This window comes from Nannobrachium achirus (genome assembly GCF_963921795.1).
Source record: "Nannobrachium achirus genome assembly, chromosome: 20".
NCBI lineage: Eukaryota > Metazoa > Chordata > Actinopteri > Myctophiformes > Myctophidae > Nannobrachium > Nannobrachium achirus.
The window spans coordinates 41,508,198-41,527,998 of record NC_137827.1 but is presented as its reverse complement, the minus strand read 5'-3'; the positions used below and the strand labels follow the sequence as shown (position 1 = coordinate 41,527,998).

The window sequence follows — 19,801 nt, the reverse complement described above, 5'->3', positions numbered from 1 at the left end:
GCTGTAGTGTGTCCATCTAGCTAAGTGTGTATACCGGTACGTCATTGCATGACTGTGTCGCTTGCCGAATTAATAAAAAAATCACACATAGTGTGAAGTGAGCGGTGCTATTTATGAGTTAATTTCATTAAGGATTCCGCTGGCCAATCACAGCGCGTCCTGCAAAGCTTGGCCAATGGGACCCTGGGCGTTCAACAAACTTTTAAGCCGCCAAGATGTACTATAGGCCATATCTAGGGAGCTGTAAATCTTTTGGGGGCCGGAGATGTTTTGGGCTCCAGATGTTGGAGCTTAGCTCCTTCCAGGAGCACCGCTCAAAAATCTAGTAATCATGTGGCTGTCGGGGTCCACATGGGAACGGCGTGGCTCCAATGTGGATCTCGGTCTTCATGTGGCCGGCCTGTGACATCAATTTTCTGTGACGACAGTCGTCTATGACATATCCATGATGTATGACTCAATATTGTGTTAATTCTGCTGCCCAAATCCACGGTGGATTTCTATTTCACGGCCTCTTGTCAGGTGTCTGGCTTCCACACCAAAAGATGCACGGTCGAGTGAAAGTCAAATCTACGGCTCAGAAAGAGGCGGAGGAGAAGCAGGAGCAGGAGAAGAAATTAAAGATCTACGTGGCTGCGAGGGACGCCTGTTTCTCGAAGAGGAAGGACGGTGCACTCGATGACGAGGCTCTCCAGCTGTCGGAACAGCTGCTGCTGTCCAATCCCGACTTCAGCACCCTCTGGAACTACAGGAGAGAGATCTTAATGCACCAGGAGAGCGTCAGGGAGGAGGACCATGTGCAGAGGATGTACGAGGCTGAGCTGTCCTTCCTGGAATCCTGCCTGAGGGTGAGCCCCAAGTCGTACGGCAGCTGGCACCACCGGGGCTGGGTGTCAGCCCGCCTGCCTCAGCCCAACTGGGCCAGGGAGCTCAGTCTGTGCGACGACTGCCTCAAGCTGGACGACCGCAACTTTCACTGCTGGGACTATCGGCGGTTGGCGGTCAGAATGTCCGGCGTGCCCGTTGACCAGGAGCTGCAGTTCGCCGACCGCCTCATACACTCCAACATCTCCAACTACTCCAGCTGGCATTACCGCAGCACCCTGCTGCCCCTGCTCCACCCGGAGCCCCCCTCGCCTGGCCTCCAGCCACCCGACGCCTCGCCGCTCTCCCGGGAAGCCCACTCCCGGAACGTCTGCGAGGAGCAGCTGCTCAAAGAATACGAGCTTGTGCGCAACGCGTGCTTCACCGACCCCGACGACCAGAGCGCCTGGTTCTACTACCTGTGGCTGCTGGGCAGGGCGGAGCGCGACGAGACGATAAGCTGCGTGTACGTCAGCCGCAAGGAGGAGAGCGTGGCCGCGGCCTTCTCCAGGCCCGTCGACCCGCAGACGGTGGGTCTGATGCTGGTGCTTGACGACCAGCCCCAGAGAGTGGAGTGGAGGAGTGTCCATCCTCGCTTCAAGCACAGCCCTGTCTGGATTTGCGACCTGCCCCCCGGGGCCATCAGCGACATCAGCAATGAACATAATCTGACTGTACACTGGATTGACAAGCACACGCATCGGGACTGCGTTCTCTACGCGGGTCGGACCGAGAGCTGGTGTCGGGATTCCGCGACCGAGCAGGAACTTTTCAGTAGCGAGCTGTCGGTAGAAAAGACCTCTGTCTTACAGACCGAGCTGCAGTCTTGCAATCAGCTCCGGGAGCTGGAACCTCTGAATAAATGGTGCTTGCTGACAACCATCCTCCTGATGAGGGCACTGGACCCGCTGGGGTACGAGAAGGAGACTCTGGCTCACTTTCAAACGCTCAAAGATGTGGATTCCATGCGCGCGGCCTACTACGGCGACCTGTGCGCCAAGTTCATGATCGAGAACACCATTCTGAAAATGGAGTACGCTGAGGTGCGCATCTTCAGCGTCCCCGACAAGAACCTGACTACCTTGTGCCACCTAGACCAGCTGCTATTGGTTACCCATATCAATTTGTCGTCCAATCGGCTCCAGAGGCTGCCTCCGCAGTTCGCCGTGCTGCGGTGTCTGGAGGTGTTGGAGGCGGATAACAACTTCATAGAGGAGTTGGAGGGATTGTATCACCTTCCCAGGCTGGAGGAAGTTCTCTTGCAAAACAACAAAATATCCAAGCTCGCCGACCTGCGGCCTCTAGCTTCCTGCCCTAAGCTGACACGCCTGGATCTCCGTGGCAACCCCATCGCTCAGACTGCCAACATCCAGTCAGAGATCGCTGAGCTGCTGCCCTCGGTCACTGACCTCATGCTCTGAATGGACGGCAGGCGGGGGGGAGGGTGCACTAGTATTAGCATTGATCTGCTAGCGCAGGGGGGTCCGGGACCCCTAGGGGGTCCTCAGAGTTACTACAGGGGGTCCTCCAAATCTTTGAGTGATAGAAACTTTTTTTCTCCTTTTTTATATCAACCACTTGAACCCTAGCATCCATATTCTGAGAACTTTATCCAAAAATAGCCGATCTACAAGCTCACAACGCCTCGCAGCGCGAGGCGTTGTGAGCTTGTAGATCAGCTATTTTTGGCAAAGAGCTTTGGTGTAGAGGGGAAAAAGAGCAGACTAAGTACAGAGTGAAAGGTCAAGTTTATTAAGTATTGACGGTTCATGTGGTTAAACATCTGAAAACACAAATTGACATGAATCCAAAATACACTGGTGATTGTGCTGTCAAACAATTAAACTATATGGAATCTATGAACAGGTTGTGGGGGTCCCTGCTTCATCTCTCCCTCAACTAAGGGGTCCTTGGCCTGAAAACGTTGAAGACCCCTGTGCTAGCGGATATCTGTTGAAGAACCCAGGGTGATATTCCATGTGTCTTTGTGGTTGTCTCTGCAACAGCCAACAGAGAAGTTAAAGAGGTGGTCCCATAGTTTTGTACTTTTTCTGTTTTGCATGTGTCTATGAAGTTAACATTACTCTAATAGACCAGAGGGTGGGCTTATAAGGTGCAGATTTGCCTTCCCCTTTGTATTGTTGGTTACTTCCTGAAAGCTGAAAGCCTCGGAGTCAAAAGGCCCAACTGAAAAACACTTGAGTTAATGACATCATATAATCAACTCCTCCCCCTTTACCATACACCCAACACTGTGGGTGTGGCTAACTTCAGCTGGGTTAACACCCCACCTGCAAACCCCACCAGGCATTAATGAACTGGTGGGTGTGGCCACATAAAAACATAATTTTAACACTTTCTGTTTTTTGGAAATGTGTTGTGTACGTACGTGTATTGCAAGTCATAATATATCGGCTTGTTTATTTACGTGGGCATGTCTGTATGATCCAGATATGGTGCATACCGGTAACCCAACACGACACAGAGGCAAAACGCTCTTATATATAAGATAAAGATAAAGAAAACTTTATTAGTGTGGTTGCCATAGGCAACACACTATAGTTCTTGCCCAACTTTATAGAGCAATCCCAAAAGTCAATTGAGTTCAATGGAGTGGTGCAAACTCGACATCACGAGTATAGGCATCACATATGGCATGACATCATCATCACGTATACCACTTTTCTAGTTGTCCTTTAAATTTAACATAATGGAAATTTTCCTTTGGCACACTGACATCCAGTATAGCCTACGAACAATAAAGATATATATATACAACATTAAACAAATACATTAAATACACAAATGTGTACAGGGCTAGCCTCCTGCAGAGCTGTGCAATACTGTATAAGTGATAATTATTTTTTTATTGCATCTAATCATTGTGCATACAAAACAACAGTTTGGCACTTGAGATTGAGGACATCCAAGTCTTAATGTACCTTTTTTATTTTATTTCGAGTATAAATGGTTTCCTAGAGGAAAACAGGTTAGGGGATGTCTTTGGCGAGCGACACACTTTGTACAACGCACAAAGTGTACATTAGGCGTAAGCCACTGCCCTTCTGAAGTGTGTTTGTGGAGTCTGCCTTAGGAACAAGCTATCTTTCATCAACAGTCACCCATGAGTCATAGCAGCCCTCATATAAGTTCTAACAGTCGGTGAGTCAGTTGTTGACTTGCATCCATCCCTTGTTTCTTTCCATGTATTCGGTAGCTCCGCGGGTCTGCAGCCCAGGGTGAACTGGCTCCCTGGATAAGCTTATTTGCTTTGTTTGCCGGTTTGGAGCTGTGTACAGCAAGTGATTTGTCTGTGCCGATGACTCTGACGGGTGCTGTTGGCATGAGCCAAGCTTTTAGTTTGGCTGGAGAGTTGAGGTTGATTAATGTTCATATACAGTGGGAGGGTTGCAGGTAGATGAGCTGTGTACTGTACACCCATGTGCATGTTCATTTGGTCTTTTTGTGGTGACTTGATAGTCAATATTGTCTGCAGATTCATTGATTGCGACCGTAGGTCGCATTTACTACCAAAACCTCCAAAGGCTGTCTGTGAGTGAGTCAGTGAGTCCGTCACACTTTTGCCCTGTCACACTTTTTCCCTGCTTATATCTCCGCACCCGTTGACCCGATCCATGCCAGATTTTACACACACACTCCTTGCCTGCCAAACTACAACCTCCAAGGACCCCCGGAGCCCCAGGGACCCCCAGGTCCCTGGGGGACCCCCAGATGTAAAAAATGACCAAATGTGCAAAAATGACCAAATGACCACCCCAACGGGGCTGCTCACGGGGAATTCCCGGGGACCACCGACTCCTGGTGCTCCAGAACGGATGCAAAAGTGGTGGCGCCCCCAGTGGAGGACCCCCTGCCACTGCAGCGCACATAAAATGCCCTAACTCGGCCTAGGAGCGTCCGGGAGAGCCGGGGCCGGTACCTATTCGTCCGCCAAGGCAACGCGGAGACCCCACCCCTCATTTCTCACATGGCCCTATTCTAGCGCCACCTTCAGGCCGATTTTTAAAACACATTTTTGGACACTGCTCCTACAGTTTTTGCCCTAAAATCACGAATATCACTACACAGCATGTCTACACTCATGTCATCAACATGGATCAGGAAGATTTGGGAAAAACAAATTTTTGCCCTATTTGTGGAGATAAGCCACCTACGGTCGCTTATCTCCCGATTAGGGAGTCTTACTGGTATCAATTTAACGTGAACTAGACTGCACTCTGTAGAGGTGCCACTGCCAACTTGCGCTTTGTGCACCCGTGGCCATGTATGGCCTACTTGTGCGCGAGTGCTGTTCGGTGCTGTCTGTATGTACTGTATTTGGGTGTTTGCACTCTGTCGAGGTGCCAACTTGCACCTTGTTATTGCGACCGTCAGGTCGCAGTTACTATCAAAACCTCGACCAGCTGTCTGTCTGTCACACGTCACACTTTTGCCCTGCTCATATCTCCGCAACCGTTGCCCTCACATGAACCTTTTCTAGCGCCACCATGAGGCAGATTCTTGCAAAACACATTTTTGGACACTGCTCCTACAAATTTTGACCTAAAATCACGCAAATCGGTACACACTTGGTCTACACTCATGTCTTCAACATGGATCTGTCCCATATAGCGCCACCATCAGGACGATTTTTTTCAAACACATTTTTGGACACTTCTCCTACAGATTTTGCCCTAAAATCATGCAAATCGGTACACAGTAGGTCTACACTCATGTCATCAACATGGATCTCTCCCATATAGCGCCACCATCAGGGCGATTTTTTCAAACACTTTTTTGGACACTGCTCCTACACATTTTGCTCTCAAATCACGCTGTGACCTGACGGTCGAGTCTTACTGGTTTATATCAGGTCACACTTGTTGGTGGTGACGTCACCAAGAAATGTGCTTCCTCATTGGCTAAAGGCTGTGCCTTTGTACTATCGACCACAAACAGGCGGCAACGAATGTAGTACTTGCACGCTACGCTGGCGCAAGTAATTACTGTTGGGCAATATTCACATTGTGAAGCTACATGTACAGTATATCGTTGCTGTCGGGCCGAAACCTCTTATCTCCGTATTAAGCGTTTTGTGTGTTTTTGTAGATTAACGTCCTACTTGATCATACTACAGCGTCACACGAAAGCATCAAAAGTAGCAGATTCATAAGCTCGAAAAGGTTTGTACTTGTAGATCTGCTACTTTTGCCAAGATTATCATTATTTTTCTTCCCCTGACCCTGCATGGGATAAAAGTAAGTGCGTAGGAATGGCTTATTGTCCAGACTCCAGATCATATCAATGTGGACATGTGGGTGCCTATCCCTTTTACATAGTGCCATACTAGACCAGGGTGATGGATTGCTAAGGTGGATTGGCACACCTACCGTCAACTCCCAGTACTTACCACACGTCTTGGGTAACTGAGAGTTCTGGATCGAACCCAGAACCTTGCAATTCAGACTGAGGTAGCCTACAGTACAAATGCTGAATAATTAGCCTACTTATAAAACTGGACATTTGGTACATAAATATTGTGGTGTATCAAATTGAAGTCTCATCACCTGAGACTGTAATATATTTGGTGTGAATGTATTTGTGTGTTATGCTGCTTTGCTTACTTACAGAACAGTCATAATGAAACCATATCTCTGGTTCCCTGTGGGTGGGCTGTTCCAATGCAGACTTTCTTTTAGGCTAAGCTTGTCAATGTCAACTCTTATGACATTTTGCTGATGCCTATGGTTTAATGTACACAAAAGGAAATGCTAAATATTGCTAGTTAGCTCCGGACGGACAGACAGACAGACAGACAGACATTTTGTTGATTAATAGTTCGATTACATATTAACATTGACATTGTTCTAAAAAATGTGTTTGCTGAGTAAACTGAGTTATTAAGCAATCCAGAAATAAGCTCATACATCACACCTTACTATAGATACCCTACAGAAACCCTCCGGCAAAAAAATACATAGCCTATTTTGTGAGCTTATACCAGACGTTCAGTTGCTATGCAGTATCAGACGCAGGTAAACAGTAAATATTCCCAAATAAAAGCACACGTCATTTACTTCAAACAACAGAGATTTTGTGGCGTAACAGTGGAAAAAGGCAAGTCACAGCAAGTTTAGTTCCTCCGCCTTTACTTCAGAATCAGCTTTATTTGTCACAGGTTTATAGGTGATTCTTTTTATTTTGTGCGCACATTTTGTAGTATCTTCGTGAGAAGAGAGAGATAGAAGTAGAGTGGGAGCAGAAGGGAAAGGGATAGAAACAGGTTAAATAAAACAAATAAAGTTACACATCGTCACTGTCGGGCAGAAACCTTGAATCTCAAGTTTCAAATTTGTAAAGAAAGAATTAAAGCCCTGCTTCATCATACAAGACTGTTGCACAAAACTAGTGACAATAGCCGATCTACAAGCACACAACGCCTCGTACCGTGCTTGTAGATCGGCTATTTTCAATGTTTTTTTTTGGAGCGGTGAAAGCGCTCCCAATAGACAGGTATGTCCGTGGGTATGTGGGTGGCTGGGTGGGTGGCTGGGTGGCTGGCTGGCCGTGTCCGTCCGTAGCCTGGCAATACCTTGAGTGGCCACACACAACACACTAGTTAAAGGAGGGGCGCTGTTTTGTGCAGGCCAGGCACACTCACCACTCACTCACAGGCACAGTTTACACTCACTCACTCACTCACTCACATAGGGTACAGCTGCTCAAATTCACCGCTCCACTTCGAACCGAGGTTCGATTTTTTAATTATAAATACAAACCGAACGGTTTCCACCCGACAACGACGATATAGAGATACCATATGTGATAGCTGGTACATGCTGTTTAGAACGTTATAGCGTAATCTGCAGGGAATGGTTAGAGAGCCCGCCTCCAAGGTCCCAGGTTCCATTCCAGTCCTCAGCAATGTGTCGAAGTGTCCCTGAGCAAGACACTTGACCCGACCCCTAACTGCTCCCAGAGCTCTACAACCAAAGGCTGCTCATTTCACATATCGTTGTTGTCGGGCAGAAACCTTGTATCTCCAAGTTTCAAATGTGTATGTTTCTTTCGTAAAGTAAAGCCCTGCCTCATCATACAAGGGTTAGGGTTAGGGTTGTCGCATAAGACTAGTGAAAAGAGCAGATCGCGTTGTGTGCTTGTCGATCGGCTATTTCACTATTTTAAATCATTTCAAAATGATAAATACAAAACAAATGGTTTTGTATATAAGTATTTCCACCAGACAACAATAATATGTGCAAATATACAGTGACGACAGCAACAAAACACCCCAAGGATTGGGGATATTATTATCGTAGGTGTGTACATGTTCTTTTGGAAACATTAGCATCATATGCAAATGTGTGCATAAAGTGCTGCCACTAAACTGGGTTAAAAAGTAACAGGTACAGTGTTCTAAGATGCTGTTTCAAAGACCAGTTCGTGCAACATGGAAAGGTAAAAAACAAACACATATTTCACACGGTTAAAAGGCTCCTCAGGTGAAACCAGTAACCGCGGCAGGTAAATCCGCATAATCTACAAGGCTTTTAGACCAGGTCAAAGGTTAGGGTCAGATATCTTCCTAAGGCACAATGCATCCAGTTGCTTTTAATCCCATCACACAAAGCACCTGACCTTCTTCCTGTCCCAAATGGCTCAAGTTTGTTTTTATCATCTTTCAAAACACAATTTAGAACTTTTGGCCTAGCGGTAGAGTAGTAGAACAGAACTACAGGGATACTCAAATAGCTGAACCTGTCCGCCACATTATTACAAAAATGGCAAGGGGCCAGGAGCCAGTTGATAAAATGACAACATTAATGATACTTGATAACTTCTGTCTTTCATTGGTGCCTCATGTTGTTAATCTGAACTGACACTGTTTTCTGGCAAATCAAACATAGTGCTGTTGAATTTGCATGAGATGGTAAAATGAAAGCCAATGTAATAGTAATGTAATTAGGTTAAAGATAAGATAATAACTTCATTCTGTCGTTATTATTATTATTATTATTACCCATATCATTTTGATTCATTAATTGATTGGTGGGACAGTCAGAATTTGGCCACAGGCTGTTAGTAGCCCGCGGGCCTGACTTTGTGTATCACTGGCGTAGTAGGTGTTACGTACGTTTGATAAAACATACAGATTTCTGCTTTAACCAATATCTCCAAATATGATTAACAACCCAATTACTGGTACAAATTACAGGTATTAGTAGGATCTAAGTCCACAAAAGGCAGTGACACAGTAGCAGTCTAGCAGCATCATGGTGAATAGGCCTGATCTTGGCTAAAGTAAACAAGGCATAGGTTGCTTCTTGTTGAGCTTGCTTTAAAATCCTGAATGATCCTCTCAGCCTCTTTAAGGCCCAAGTCTTTGTTTTGCAAGAAGAATTGTTTGCCAAACAGGAGCAGGAGGCATAATAAACGCCCCGTTTGGACTTGGGGGGTAGACAGCTGAACGCTTTTCCATTTAACCGCCTAAGCCCTACTGTATGTATTTCATTGTACGACAAACAGTGAAAATAGCAGATCTGCAAGCTCAGATTTTGTGTTGTGTTCGCCTATCAGCTAGTGACATACCCAAAATTGGGATGCTATACGTAGGTTAAAACATATACATACATACCGGTATATGCACGCCTAGCCGAACGCAATAACGCATGCATACACGCACATGCGCAGTTGCGCACGCACGCACAAACACAAACACAAACACAAACACAAACACACACACTAATAAGACCCAGAATGTGTCGGTCTTCGTTTGATATGCACATTTGTATTAGCTTGTGTAATGGATCATCATAGAGAATGATCGTCTCTCTTTGCTGAACCAGAACGTTAAGGACATCAGGGGTGAATTATGAGAGGTCAGGCGTGGCACATCCCATCACGTTAAGAAAGAATGTAGGCCACGCAATGTAAACATATCGTCGTTGTCGGGTGGAAACTCGTATCTCCAAGTTTCAAATGTGTACGTTCTTTCGCAAAGTAAAGTCCTGCTTCATGGCCGTCGCACAAAAGTAGTGAAAACAGCAGATCTACAAGCACACAACGCCTCGCGGTGCGAAGCGTTGTGTGCGTGCGAGGCGGTGTGTGCTTGTAGATCGTCTGTTTTCACTATAGTTTGAATCATTTTTAAAATGATAAATGCAAAACGAAGGGTTTGGGACATACAAGGTTTTCACCCGACAACGACGATATCAAACATCTGACAGCATTCTAGACACTCCTCAATCCCTCCTCAGATCTGCAAGCATCGCATAACTCTGGGAGCAGGGGAACGGTTCCTAATCAAAACCATCCATGCGTGTTTCCTCATAAATTTAAACCAACCCCTTAGCGCTCTTATCATTGTTTGTATTCTCAAACAATGATGAAAAGCTATTGTTTATACAAATATATCATGCTCTGTATACCAACATAATATTATGTTGATATAGTAAATAAGAAAACTATTGAAACATGTATATATATATATATATATATATATATATATATATATATATATATATATATATATATATATATAAAATGTTACATAATGGAGCCATAGGCAGCATTCACTCTTTTCTCCATATCTAGCTGCTCTATAGATTCCAGTCAGTCATCAACAATGCAGCCTGGCTTCAAAGTCTTGGCGCCTGAATGATGCATTACAGAGAATGGACTTAATTACTGATTCCTTTGTGTGCTGTGCTCATGACTGGGAAAGTAACGTGCTTCTTCCCCCTTGTGGGAAAACAAAGTATTGCACATAAGGTCTATGTATTATGGTTTAGGGATATTTTATTTGAACCCTATACTGTTGACCATGGTCCCCCAGGGGTCTGTACTTGGCCCCCTTCTTTTTTCCCTCTACACCATATCTTTGTCTGCTGCTATTTTCAAGAGCACAATGCACACAACGCATCAGAATGCAGCATGTGAGCTTGTTGATCTGCTATTTTCACAGAATATTCACCTGTCTTCGCCTGTCGCTGAATGTACGACTATTATGACGTTGTCCAGAATTGTGGCCCCAGGGTTCATGTGGTTAGGAAATGTGGTTGCGCTAAGAAATAATGTAAGCTTGGTACCTTGGTACAACAGTGCCAACAGTTGACAAGCCTCACAAATTGTACATTAATCATTGCAAATAATATGTCTGAGGACGACCTAGTGAATACTCAGTGTTAGTTTACTCATTAATTCATAATACCTTTTTCATGGATTTATTTGGAGCACTGGGACATTTTCTACTTTGGCAACGCCAATGACGTCAAACCAAGATATTGTCAAGGTGTTCGAAGACATAGTCTTGCGCTCAGTCCCTTTGTTGCATGTGACAGGTTTTATCATCAGGTAAGCCTATAATTTATATTAGGTGTAGCATGACTTCCCCTGACAGTAGGCCTACAGCATTCCTTTTAGTAAATATTCTGTACACCCCAACGTGAGCTGCACGGAATGCCATTTGCTTTGTCTTTGTACTGAGCACGTCACTTTGATTATTTAACGTTTTAAAATGGGTGGCCACTGGCGAGATTAGCCTGGGAGTGCTGCCTTTGAGCCTAATGAATACATTTTGACCACAAAGGTGAGGAAACCCCGCCCCTTGCTGCAAAAAAAGCACAGACATCGCCATGTCACACGCGTGTCTCAGAATGCTCGCTGACATGCTAACTACGCAGCACATAGGCGTTACTCACTGCAGTGAATGTCGTCTGACCAGTGTCGCGGTATGGGAAGGAGAGAGTCAAAAATTAACTCAGCAGACAGACTGACACACACCCAACTTAAAGGGGCGGAGCAGCGTACTGTTTGTTTGGGTTGTTGCGTGTGGGAGCAGTGTGGGAGCAACATACAGTAAAAGACAACACATTTACTGTAAGGTACATTGTGTACCTTTGTGGGGTCCAGGAACCGAGGGTTCCAAACGGACCCTTAAAGGTCTGCAACTCTTAAAAGGACCCCTGGCTAATGAGCCATATGCCTTAATACATTCTAATTGGCCTCTATAACTAATGCTAAATACAAACACCTTAAATATTGTATTTATTTCACTCAATAGGTACAGTTCCCGTTGCAAGTTGATGAAGTCAAGTCTGTGTGTCCATGTGTGGTCCAGACCTGGAATGTATGGAATTCATGTGATATTAAAACCAACTTAATAACCAACTTAATAACTTCCTGAGGTCAATAAAGCATATTAGCAATATTCAAATATTGCATCAAAGCAATATGTTAAATATGTTTTATTTGCACATGCATTCCATACATTCCGTAGGGTTGGACCACACATGGACAAATTACACCATCAAATTGTGGCGGGAGTGGTCCCTATTGAGTGAAAGACTAACTATTTCTGAAATAACCAAAGTAATTAAGGTGTTTTTATTAACATTTTTAGTTATGGTGGGCATTTATAATGTATTAAGGCATATATGGCTTATTAGCCAGCTTAGCTATTAACTAACACTCTGAGAGTGTACAAATGGACCAGGCCCATTTTGGTTCCATCCGTACACTGTCAGAGTTATGAAAAACAGCACATTGAAATGAGTTGAAGTTTGAGAACCACTGATGTTACTGTACAAAGTAATAGCTTATGTCAAACAGCTCAATGATATTGTCTCGCGAGGGAGGTTTGGATATCCTGTAACATTAACTGTAACAGTCGGGGGCCTAGGGGACAACAAAAGCTGTTGTTGAGCGCAGCCAGCGGGATGTAAAAAGCCCCCTTTCCCTTTTCCTTCCACCCCGCCCACTCATCCTGTCACTCTGTTCCTCTCTGTGTGTCTCTGCCCAGGAGCTATGACCAGATCAGTGTGTCCACGGAGTGCAGTTACAGGACAGAGTCGGACGCTGAGACCAACTCGGTGACGAGCTTCGACATGGCTCAGATTCACAGCCCCACCTCACCCTCCAGGTCCTCCAAGGTAACTCTTACCTCCTCTGCCTTCTTTGGAGCAAAGCATTGTTGTCGAGTGGAGACCTTGTATTTATCATTTTAAAAATGATTTACATGTAAACAAGTGAAAATAGACGATCTACAAGCACACAGGTGCGAGGCGTTGTGTGCTTGTAGATCTGCTATTTTCACTAGTTTTGTGCGACAGTCTTGTATGGTGAAGCAGGGCTTTACTTTAGGAAAAAAACGTACAAATCGAAACTTGGGAGATACAAGGTTTCTGCCCGACAGTGATGAAAGGCTAAAAGTCAAGTGTGTTTCTTTTCCTGGTTCATAATAATGTCCCCAGTGCAGGGACTTTCTAAGGGCACTCTTGAACCGGTTTCTAAGTTACTTGATAATATGTAGTAGGAAAACTCTTACTCTGGAATGCTATTATTCTAGAATACTCTTACACTTGAATACTCAAACTCAGTAATCTAATCAGATCATGGTCCATAATGTTTGTATTACTTTGCCTGCACAATATATATAATATGCAATGAGCAATATATTACTGTAATTTCATATTATCAGTATCCATCATCTCCCGGCGTTGTCAGCCAGTATGTTGTAATTGTGTTGCATAGTCTTTGTTTAAAACATATTTCTGAATAATTAAGTTGCAAGTACTGTAAGTATGTCTTGTTTTCGTTTCTGTAATTGTTGTTTTCTCGATGCATTGGCATGATCCCCTTCTGCACTGTAACAACTCCAAAAGCACTTTTCTGTTAACAGAAATATTGTTCACCATGAGATTACATTTAAACACATAAGTATTACTCTGTAGTGTAAATATAATACTAATTACTGAATAATTGGCACTTCAGAATTGAAATGCATAATATCACTAAAGACGATTTGAAAACTAAGTGCTGTAGCGTATGGTATTTACCCACTCTGTTAACAGCCAAGCAGGACACCCAGGCTAATTGCCTCCCCTCCCGAATTAAAGTATTTGGTAAATACATGGGTTAAAAGTTGCTAACATGGCTTGAGTTAACTGGCTACCAACTATGACAAATGGAAATACTTTAACTGAATTCATAGTCATGTTTTCAAATAAACTTTCATACCTAGAGCTCATGAAATATTTCTCACTGTCATAAATCTGCCACAGTCAGTTAATTGTGAGAGTGTTTTCTGTAGGCAATGTTGCCTGTTGTTGTAGTGCACTGTCAGTCCATCGGAAGGCACTAGAGTGCAACATTAGAGTCTATTCCTGCCATGGGTTGGGGGAAAAAAACTTGATATGATACCGTTAATGTCTCTACTAAACAATAAGGAATATGAGTACCGTAATAATAATGCACAATGAGCTTTAATAACAATAAACAATGCGTTTATTTATACAACCAATCAATGAACTAGATATAAACTAGAGATATTTATCCTTCAGGATCGAATTATCTCTATGTTTTTCATACCTGTCAAACCAGAAGTCCTGCTATAGTTAATTAATAGTGTCAGAGACAGGAGGATTGGAAGCACTTTACTTATTCATCAAGTGAAATATCAAGAATTTAACATTGTTAACCCATGGTGCATGCGTGCATTCGTTACTGCACGCGCGTGTACTTTATGTGTATGCAATATTTATGAACGAATAAACTGACCGATAAGGAAGTAAATGACACAGCACTGTCTCCTCCTATACTCAACAAATGTCAATGCTGAATAGCTACTGTACAGATCAAACACACTGTGGTTACCGCTCTCCAGTGGCTTTAGGCACAAAGGGACAATAGGCGGCCGTTAAAATGCAGTGCAAACAGAAGAAGCACTGTTTGATCATTAAGTGTGAGACACATTTATGGATTTGTATTTACCAGCATCTTAGGTTTGACTGTCTGAATTGATGTCTGAATTGTGTTTTCACACGCAGGAAGTGTAAATTAATAAAAATGTTTTGAAGGTGATACTGTACATCATCTACCTTTACATTTACAGAATATCTGTGTCTATGTGTGCATGTTTGTTAATGTTGTTTAAACCAGTGGTTTTCAAACATTTTCATGTCAAGGAACTCCCAAATTAATATGTAGGCGAGGACCCCCTCGAAAACGAGTTGCTGCAACTCAAGGGGCTTATCCTCTAGTGAAAATAAATTAAACTAGAAAGGTGCACTTCTGGGAAGTTGCAAGTGTGGTTTCACTGATGCGAGTCGCGAGGATTCGACTGGGAACTGAATTGCTTGTTACAATTTATATTATATATTGTGTGTGAAACATGACTAAAGGCTTCACTTTTCTTTTTCATCTAAACATATTTTGTGCCAGTGACCCAAGATATTGAAATTATAAATGATATTCAAAATGTTTACCTTTTTTTCTTTTCAACATTTGTTTGAAAATAGCCGATCTACAAAATAATGGCAACACTGTCCCACGATCGGCCTGGCTTGAATGGGCTAGCCAACACAGTGCATTGTTGTTGTGTCAGTTGTTTGATGTGTTTAGAGATGAACTGGAAGGGATGTGGCCACAACCTGTCTCCACCTGTTGTTTGCTTTAATAGTAATATAATGTATTCTGACCGCTGGGGGCCCGAGGGGACCAACAACAAACACTAGTGTTGAAACAGGGTTTCATGGCACAAGAATGACCTGTAGGCACAGCACAGACACCCATGTTTGCAGGAAAACTGGTTTTCAGTCTGGCTACAGGTGTTGTTAACTCTAAAGAGAGCATTCACTGGTGTACTTTTATAATAAACATGTTTATTGGTAGATTGTAATACCTACAGCAGGGTTCCCCAATAGGCGGCCCGCGGGCCATTTGCGGCCTGCGGGGGGCTACTCTCTGGCCCCCACCAACCCCAGTAATAATGGTGGTATAAGAGCAGCAACAGCACTAGTATATCGTCGTTGTCGGGAATTTGTATGTTCTTTCGCAAAGTAAAGCCCTGCTTCATCATACATCGCACAAAAGTAGTGAAAACAGCAGATCTACAAGCACACAACGCCTCGCGGTGCGAGGCGTTGTGTGCTTGTAGATCGGCTGTTTTCACTAGTTTAAATCATTTTTAAAATGATAAATGCGAAACAAACGGTTGTTGACATACAAATTTTCACCAGACAACGACGATATCTGAACTGTCGCTGGAGTAGCGGGAGCGCCACCAACGCCCCCTGCAATGCTGTGGCCCTCGGCTTGGTACCCTAGACATGATTCGGCCCTTGGGGAAAACTAATTGGGGAACCCTGACCTACAGTAGGATAACTAATTCCTTCGAAGAACCCAAGGCAGATGTCTAGTATCTGTATCAAGCTAGATCTATCGTATCTACCTTGGTTTGGCTCTTGACTCGCCTGTATCTCTCATTCCTTCTGCTATTGTTGCTATGACACCTGAACTCTCCCTCTGGGATCAATAAAAGCTAATCTTATCTTATTATTCTAAATACCACTTTTCCCTTTTGTGACTGGGGAAAGTGGAAAGTGTTATCAAACATTCTAATTCATCTAATAATAATAACGAGTTCTGGAAATGCATCTTCAACTTCAACGTTATGTGTCACTCACATCACAAGTGTACAGGTGTAAAAGAGGGGGAGAAAATTAAATAATTTGAAAAATATCAAAACAAAACAATATCAAATAAATTGTGTGTACTATTTTTATAATTTACCTCACTCTCTTGTCTCTTGTGCACGTACTGTTGTAGGAGACAGTAAGAGACCTGTATAGTTTTGAAAATATTTTATAAAAAAGATTAAGCTTCATATATGTTTCTATTCAAAAATGACCACGAAAAGCGTAAAATAATGATAAAGTAATCATTTTGGCCATTGTCAGGCTGACATTGTTTACTTCCCTCCTTTACATCATTCTATTCTTTTATATGGATTGATAAGGGATGTAAACAAAGTCAGCCTGACAATGGCCAAAATGATTATTTTATCATTATTTTACGCTTTTTTGTGGTCATTTTTGAATAGAAACACATAGGTATGAAGCTTAATCTTTTTTATAAAATATTTTCGTAACATTTAGCATCCGTTTTTCAAGAAAAGGTTGACTATAGCTCCTTTAAATTAGAGATGTTTATTCATCCTCATATCACACCTACAGTATCTTGACATACAGTATAGTATAGGTAACACATGGTCTGGACTTGCTCTCATGCTCTCGTTTATTATTATGAGAAAGGGTGAGGCATGGCATGTTCATCCACGCCCATGACTTTTAACTGGCTTACATGTGGTTTGTTTGGCATAGTGAAGTTCTTTCACAATATTCCCCCCTCACTGTAGCTGCGATGCAAATAGAAGCATGCCCTGAAGTCAGGCACTTTGTCCACCGCAGGTCCATTAGCACTGCACACACACGCACGCGTTCACACACACACACACACACAGGTAGACGGAAGATATTTCTACGCGGCATTATGTGGGAGTTAAGTTCCGGCTATTGTTCTAATTCATTGATTTAATATGTAAGCTGCTGGACACTGGGCTTTTCACATTCTTAACTTTATGAGCTGCATGACGTTTATACAAGTCTAAGGGGCAATCCGAAGCCGATAAACCATTAACTCGTTTCGCCTGCCATTCTCACGGTCTGCGGATGCACTTGGATAACACTCCACAGGTGTAATTACGTTCAATTTAAAATGGTATGTAGCATTGTTGTTTATTTCATGGTGTTCTGTGCCATTTCCTTCAAACGTGTGTTTCGTAAATTGTGAGAAGAGAAAGACAGGGGTTTATGGAAATTCTAACATGCAAACAATGTGTTTTTCCTCCTGTGTGTTAAGAGGGGCAGTGTTGGCTGGCTGTTTCCACTGTCTGTAACTATAAGCCTCTCTAACGTCTCCAGACCTATGTGACTGATACCATCAGGTGACCTGTGCTGAAAAATTTAGTATTGTGTGGCATAGATGTGTGACATTTACCACAATTTATGTAGTTAAACGTCACTTTATAATTAGTTAACCTATTTTGTAAAAACTTCCAGCATTTGGAATTTGCTGCTGTTACTTCTTTCTATTTCTTTGTTTTTCTTTTTATCCTTATTTAACCAGGCAGGTCATTTCAGAACACATTCTTATAAAGACCACACTGACAAATATCTTTCTTACCAGTCTTCATTTTGTTCTGTTGATGTGAGTGACTGAATGCCTGTGGTAGTTTGACTCTTGAGTTGGGTATCAGTGAAATGTTATATCCCCCCTAGACACCGTCATTGGTGCTCCAGTCTGATCGTTTTCCCTCAAGGTTTGTTTTTGTACCGGGGAGTTGGCTTCTTGAGGTGTGTTTGACTTCATGTAAAGCCTTAACAATTTGCTGAATCTGTTTTGTGAAAAGGAGTTGTCGATCTCTAGTACAGTGACATCTTGCTCAAAATAAATATTATTGTTAAATAGCACAGCTTACAGCATTCACCATTCCGATCTTTTTTGTGAGCAGAGCCAAAAACAACAGGTGTGTCACCTACGTTCCCCACCTGAATATTTAACTGTCTCTCTATGTCTCTCTCTCTCTCTCGTTCTCTCTATCTGTCTTTTCTCTATCACTCTCGCCTTTTCACAGAGCTTTGATGAGAGGAGAGGAGTAGGAGTGTTTGATCGAATCACCAGCTTCTTCAACTCCAAGAGAAAGCGGAGCCAGAGCAAGCAGAACGTCGATTCCCCTCACGATGCATCCCAGTCAGACGCCAGCGCCCCGGCCTCCCCCCTTTGCCCGGGCACCCCCCAGTCCTCAGAGGAAGACGGGCTGAAGACCCCTACCCCTACCCGAAGAGAGAACGAGGTACCCGGGCCGTTCTTCCCTTCTGCAAGCATGGCCTCTCTGCAGGCAGAGGAGGGAGAGCTCCCGTTTGCGGACAGCGACAGCAGTGGTCGAGGCAGCGTGAGGGAGCTGCACATGTGCACTGTCAGCGCGGCCGACGGGGAGAGGAATTCCGGGAATGCGACTCCCACCCAGCTCGATCTTCTGCCCGCCTCGTTGCCCAAATCAGAGCTGGGCTTTGCGGATGCCGTGGTGGAGGAGGTTAGCAGGAGGCTGCAGGGGGTCGCTCTGGAGGAGGCTATCCCGTTGAGTGGAGAGGAGGGACGCTCGGACGGCACCTCTGGGGACCAGGAGGCCTCGGAGGTCCAGGACGCCCCGCGGTCGCTTGAAATCCCCAAACCCACAACCTCCGACGCCCCAAAGTCACCTAACCTCACTTCCTTACGCTGCGAGTCCAAAAAGACCTCTTTGAAATTCAGAGTTGGTGAAAACCGCACTGCGCAGGCGGGAGTCACTCTAGGCTCCCGTTCTCGCGACTCGTCCGACTCGGTTCCAATTCCCAACCGGACTCCACCGGCATACGAGGACACAGCGCGGGGAAATTCCGGAACCACACAGCCCGGCGGTGGAAGTGCTGCCATCGACATAGTGCTGAGCCCCTCAGCTCGGGGAGAGGAAGAACCCAGCAGCGCCTTTCCCGTAAAACTCCACAAAGCCATAAGGGTGGAAACACACCTGGGAGAGGAGGAGGAGGAGGGGGAGGAAGCCAGGGATAGAGTGAAAGGGAGGGAGGAGTGCTTGACACCGGGCTCGCCTCCTGTGCTGGCCGTGCCTGTCACTGTGATTCCAGAGGAGGACTCAGTTACTCAGGCTGCTGCCAACGGCCCAGATACCCCCTCTGAGATAGCGGTGTTCAGTGACTGGGAGTCGGGCGTCTCCACGGCAGCCACCTCGGGGGAGTTCCAAACAAACTTTTCCCCGTCAGCGTCAGAGTCCGGTCTTGGCACGGCCTCAAAGGAGGGCCCGCTTCAGGACGACCTCGGCACTGAAGAAACGGGTCCAGCGCGCAGGAGTGTAAAACTTTCCCAAACAGAGAAGGTCTTTGCCAAGAGGGTGTTTGTGGACGGCGACGGGGAAGCAGGAAGTGGTCAGCAGCAAGACGAGGACGGGACTGGGTCAACCTCAAAGAGTTCGCCGACGACAGAAGTGAAACCGTGGGTAGCATTATTTCTTTTCTTTTTTTTTTTCCTTCTCTGTGGTTATTTT

The 19,801-nt window shown here is 44.5% G+C and overlaps 1 protein-coding gene across 1 annotated transcript; it reads left to right on the top strand.

The window, feature by feature from the left end:
• Positions 1-545: 545 nt before the first annotated feature.
• On the top strand, positions 546-2,285 carry LOC308305283 (geranylgeranyl transferase type-2 subunit alpha-like; the record flags this gene model as incomplete). Its single annotated transcript, XM_080750046.1, has 1 exon — positions 546-2,285. One exon carries the CDS (start codon positions 546-548, stop codon positions 2,283-2,285), a length of 1,740 nt encoding a protein of 579 aa, XP_080606172.1.
• Positions 2,286-19,801: the final 17,516 nt, after the last annotated feature.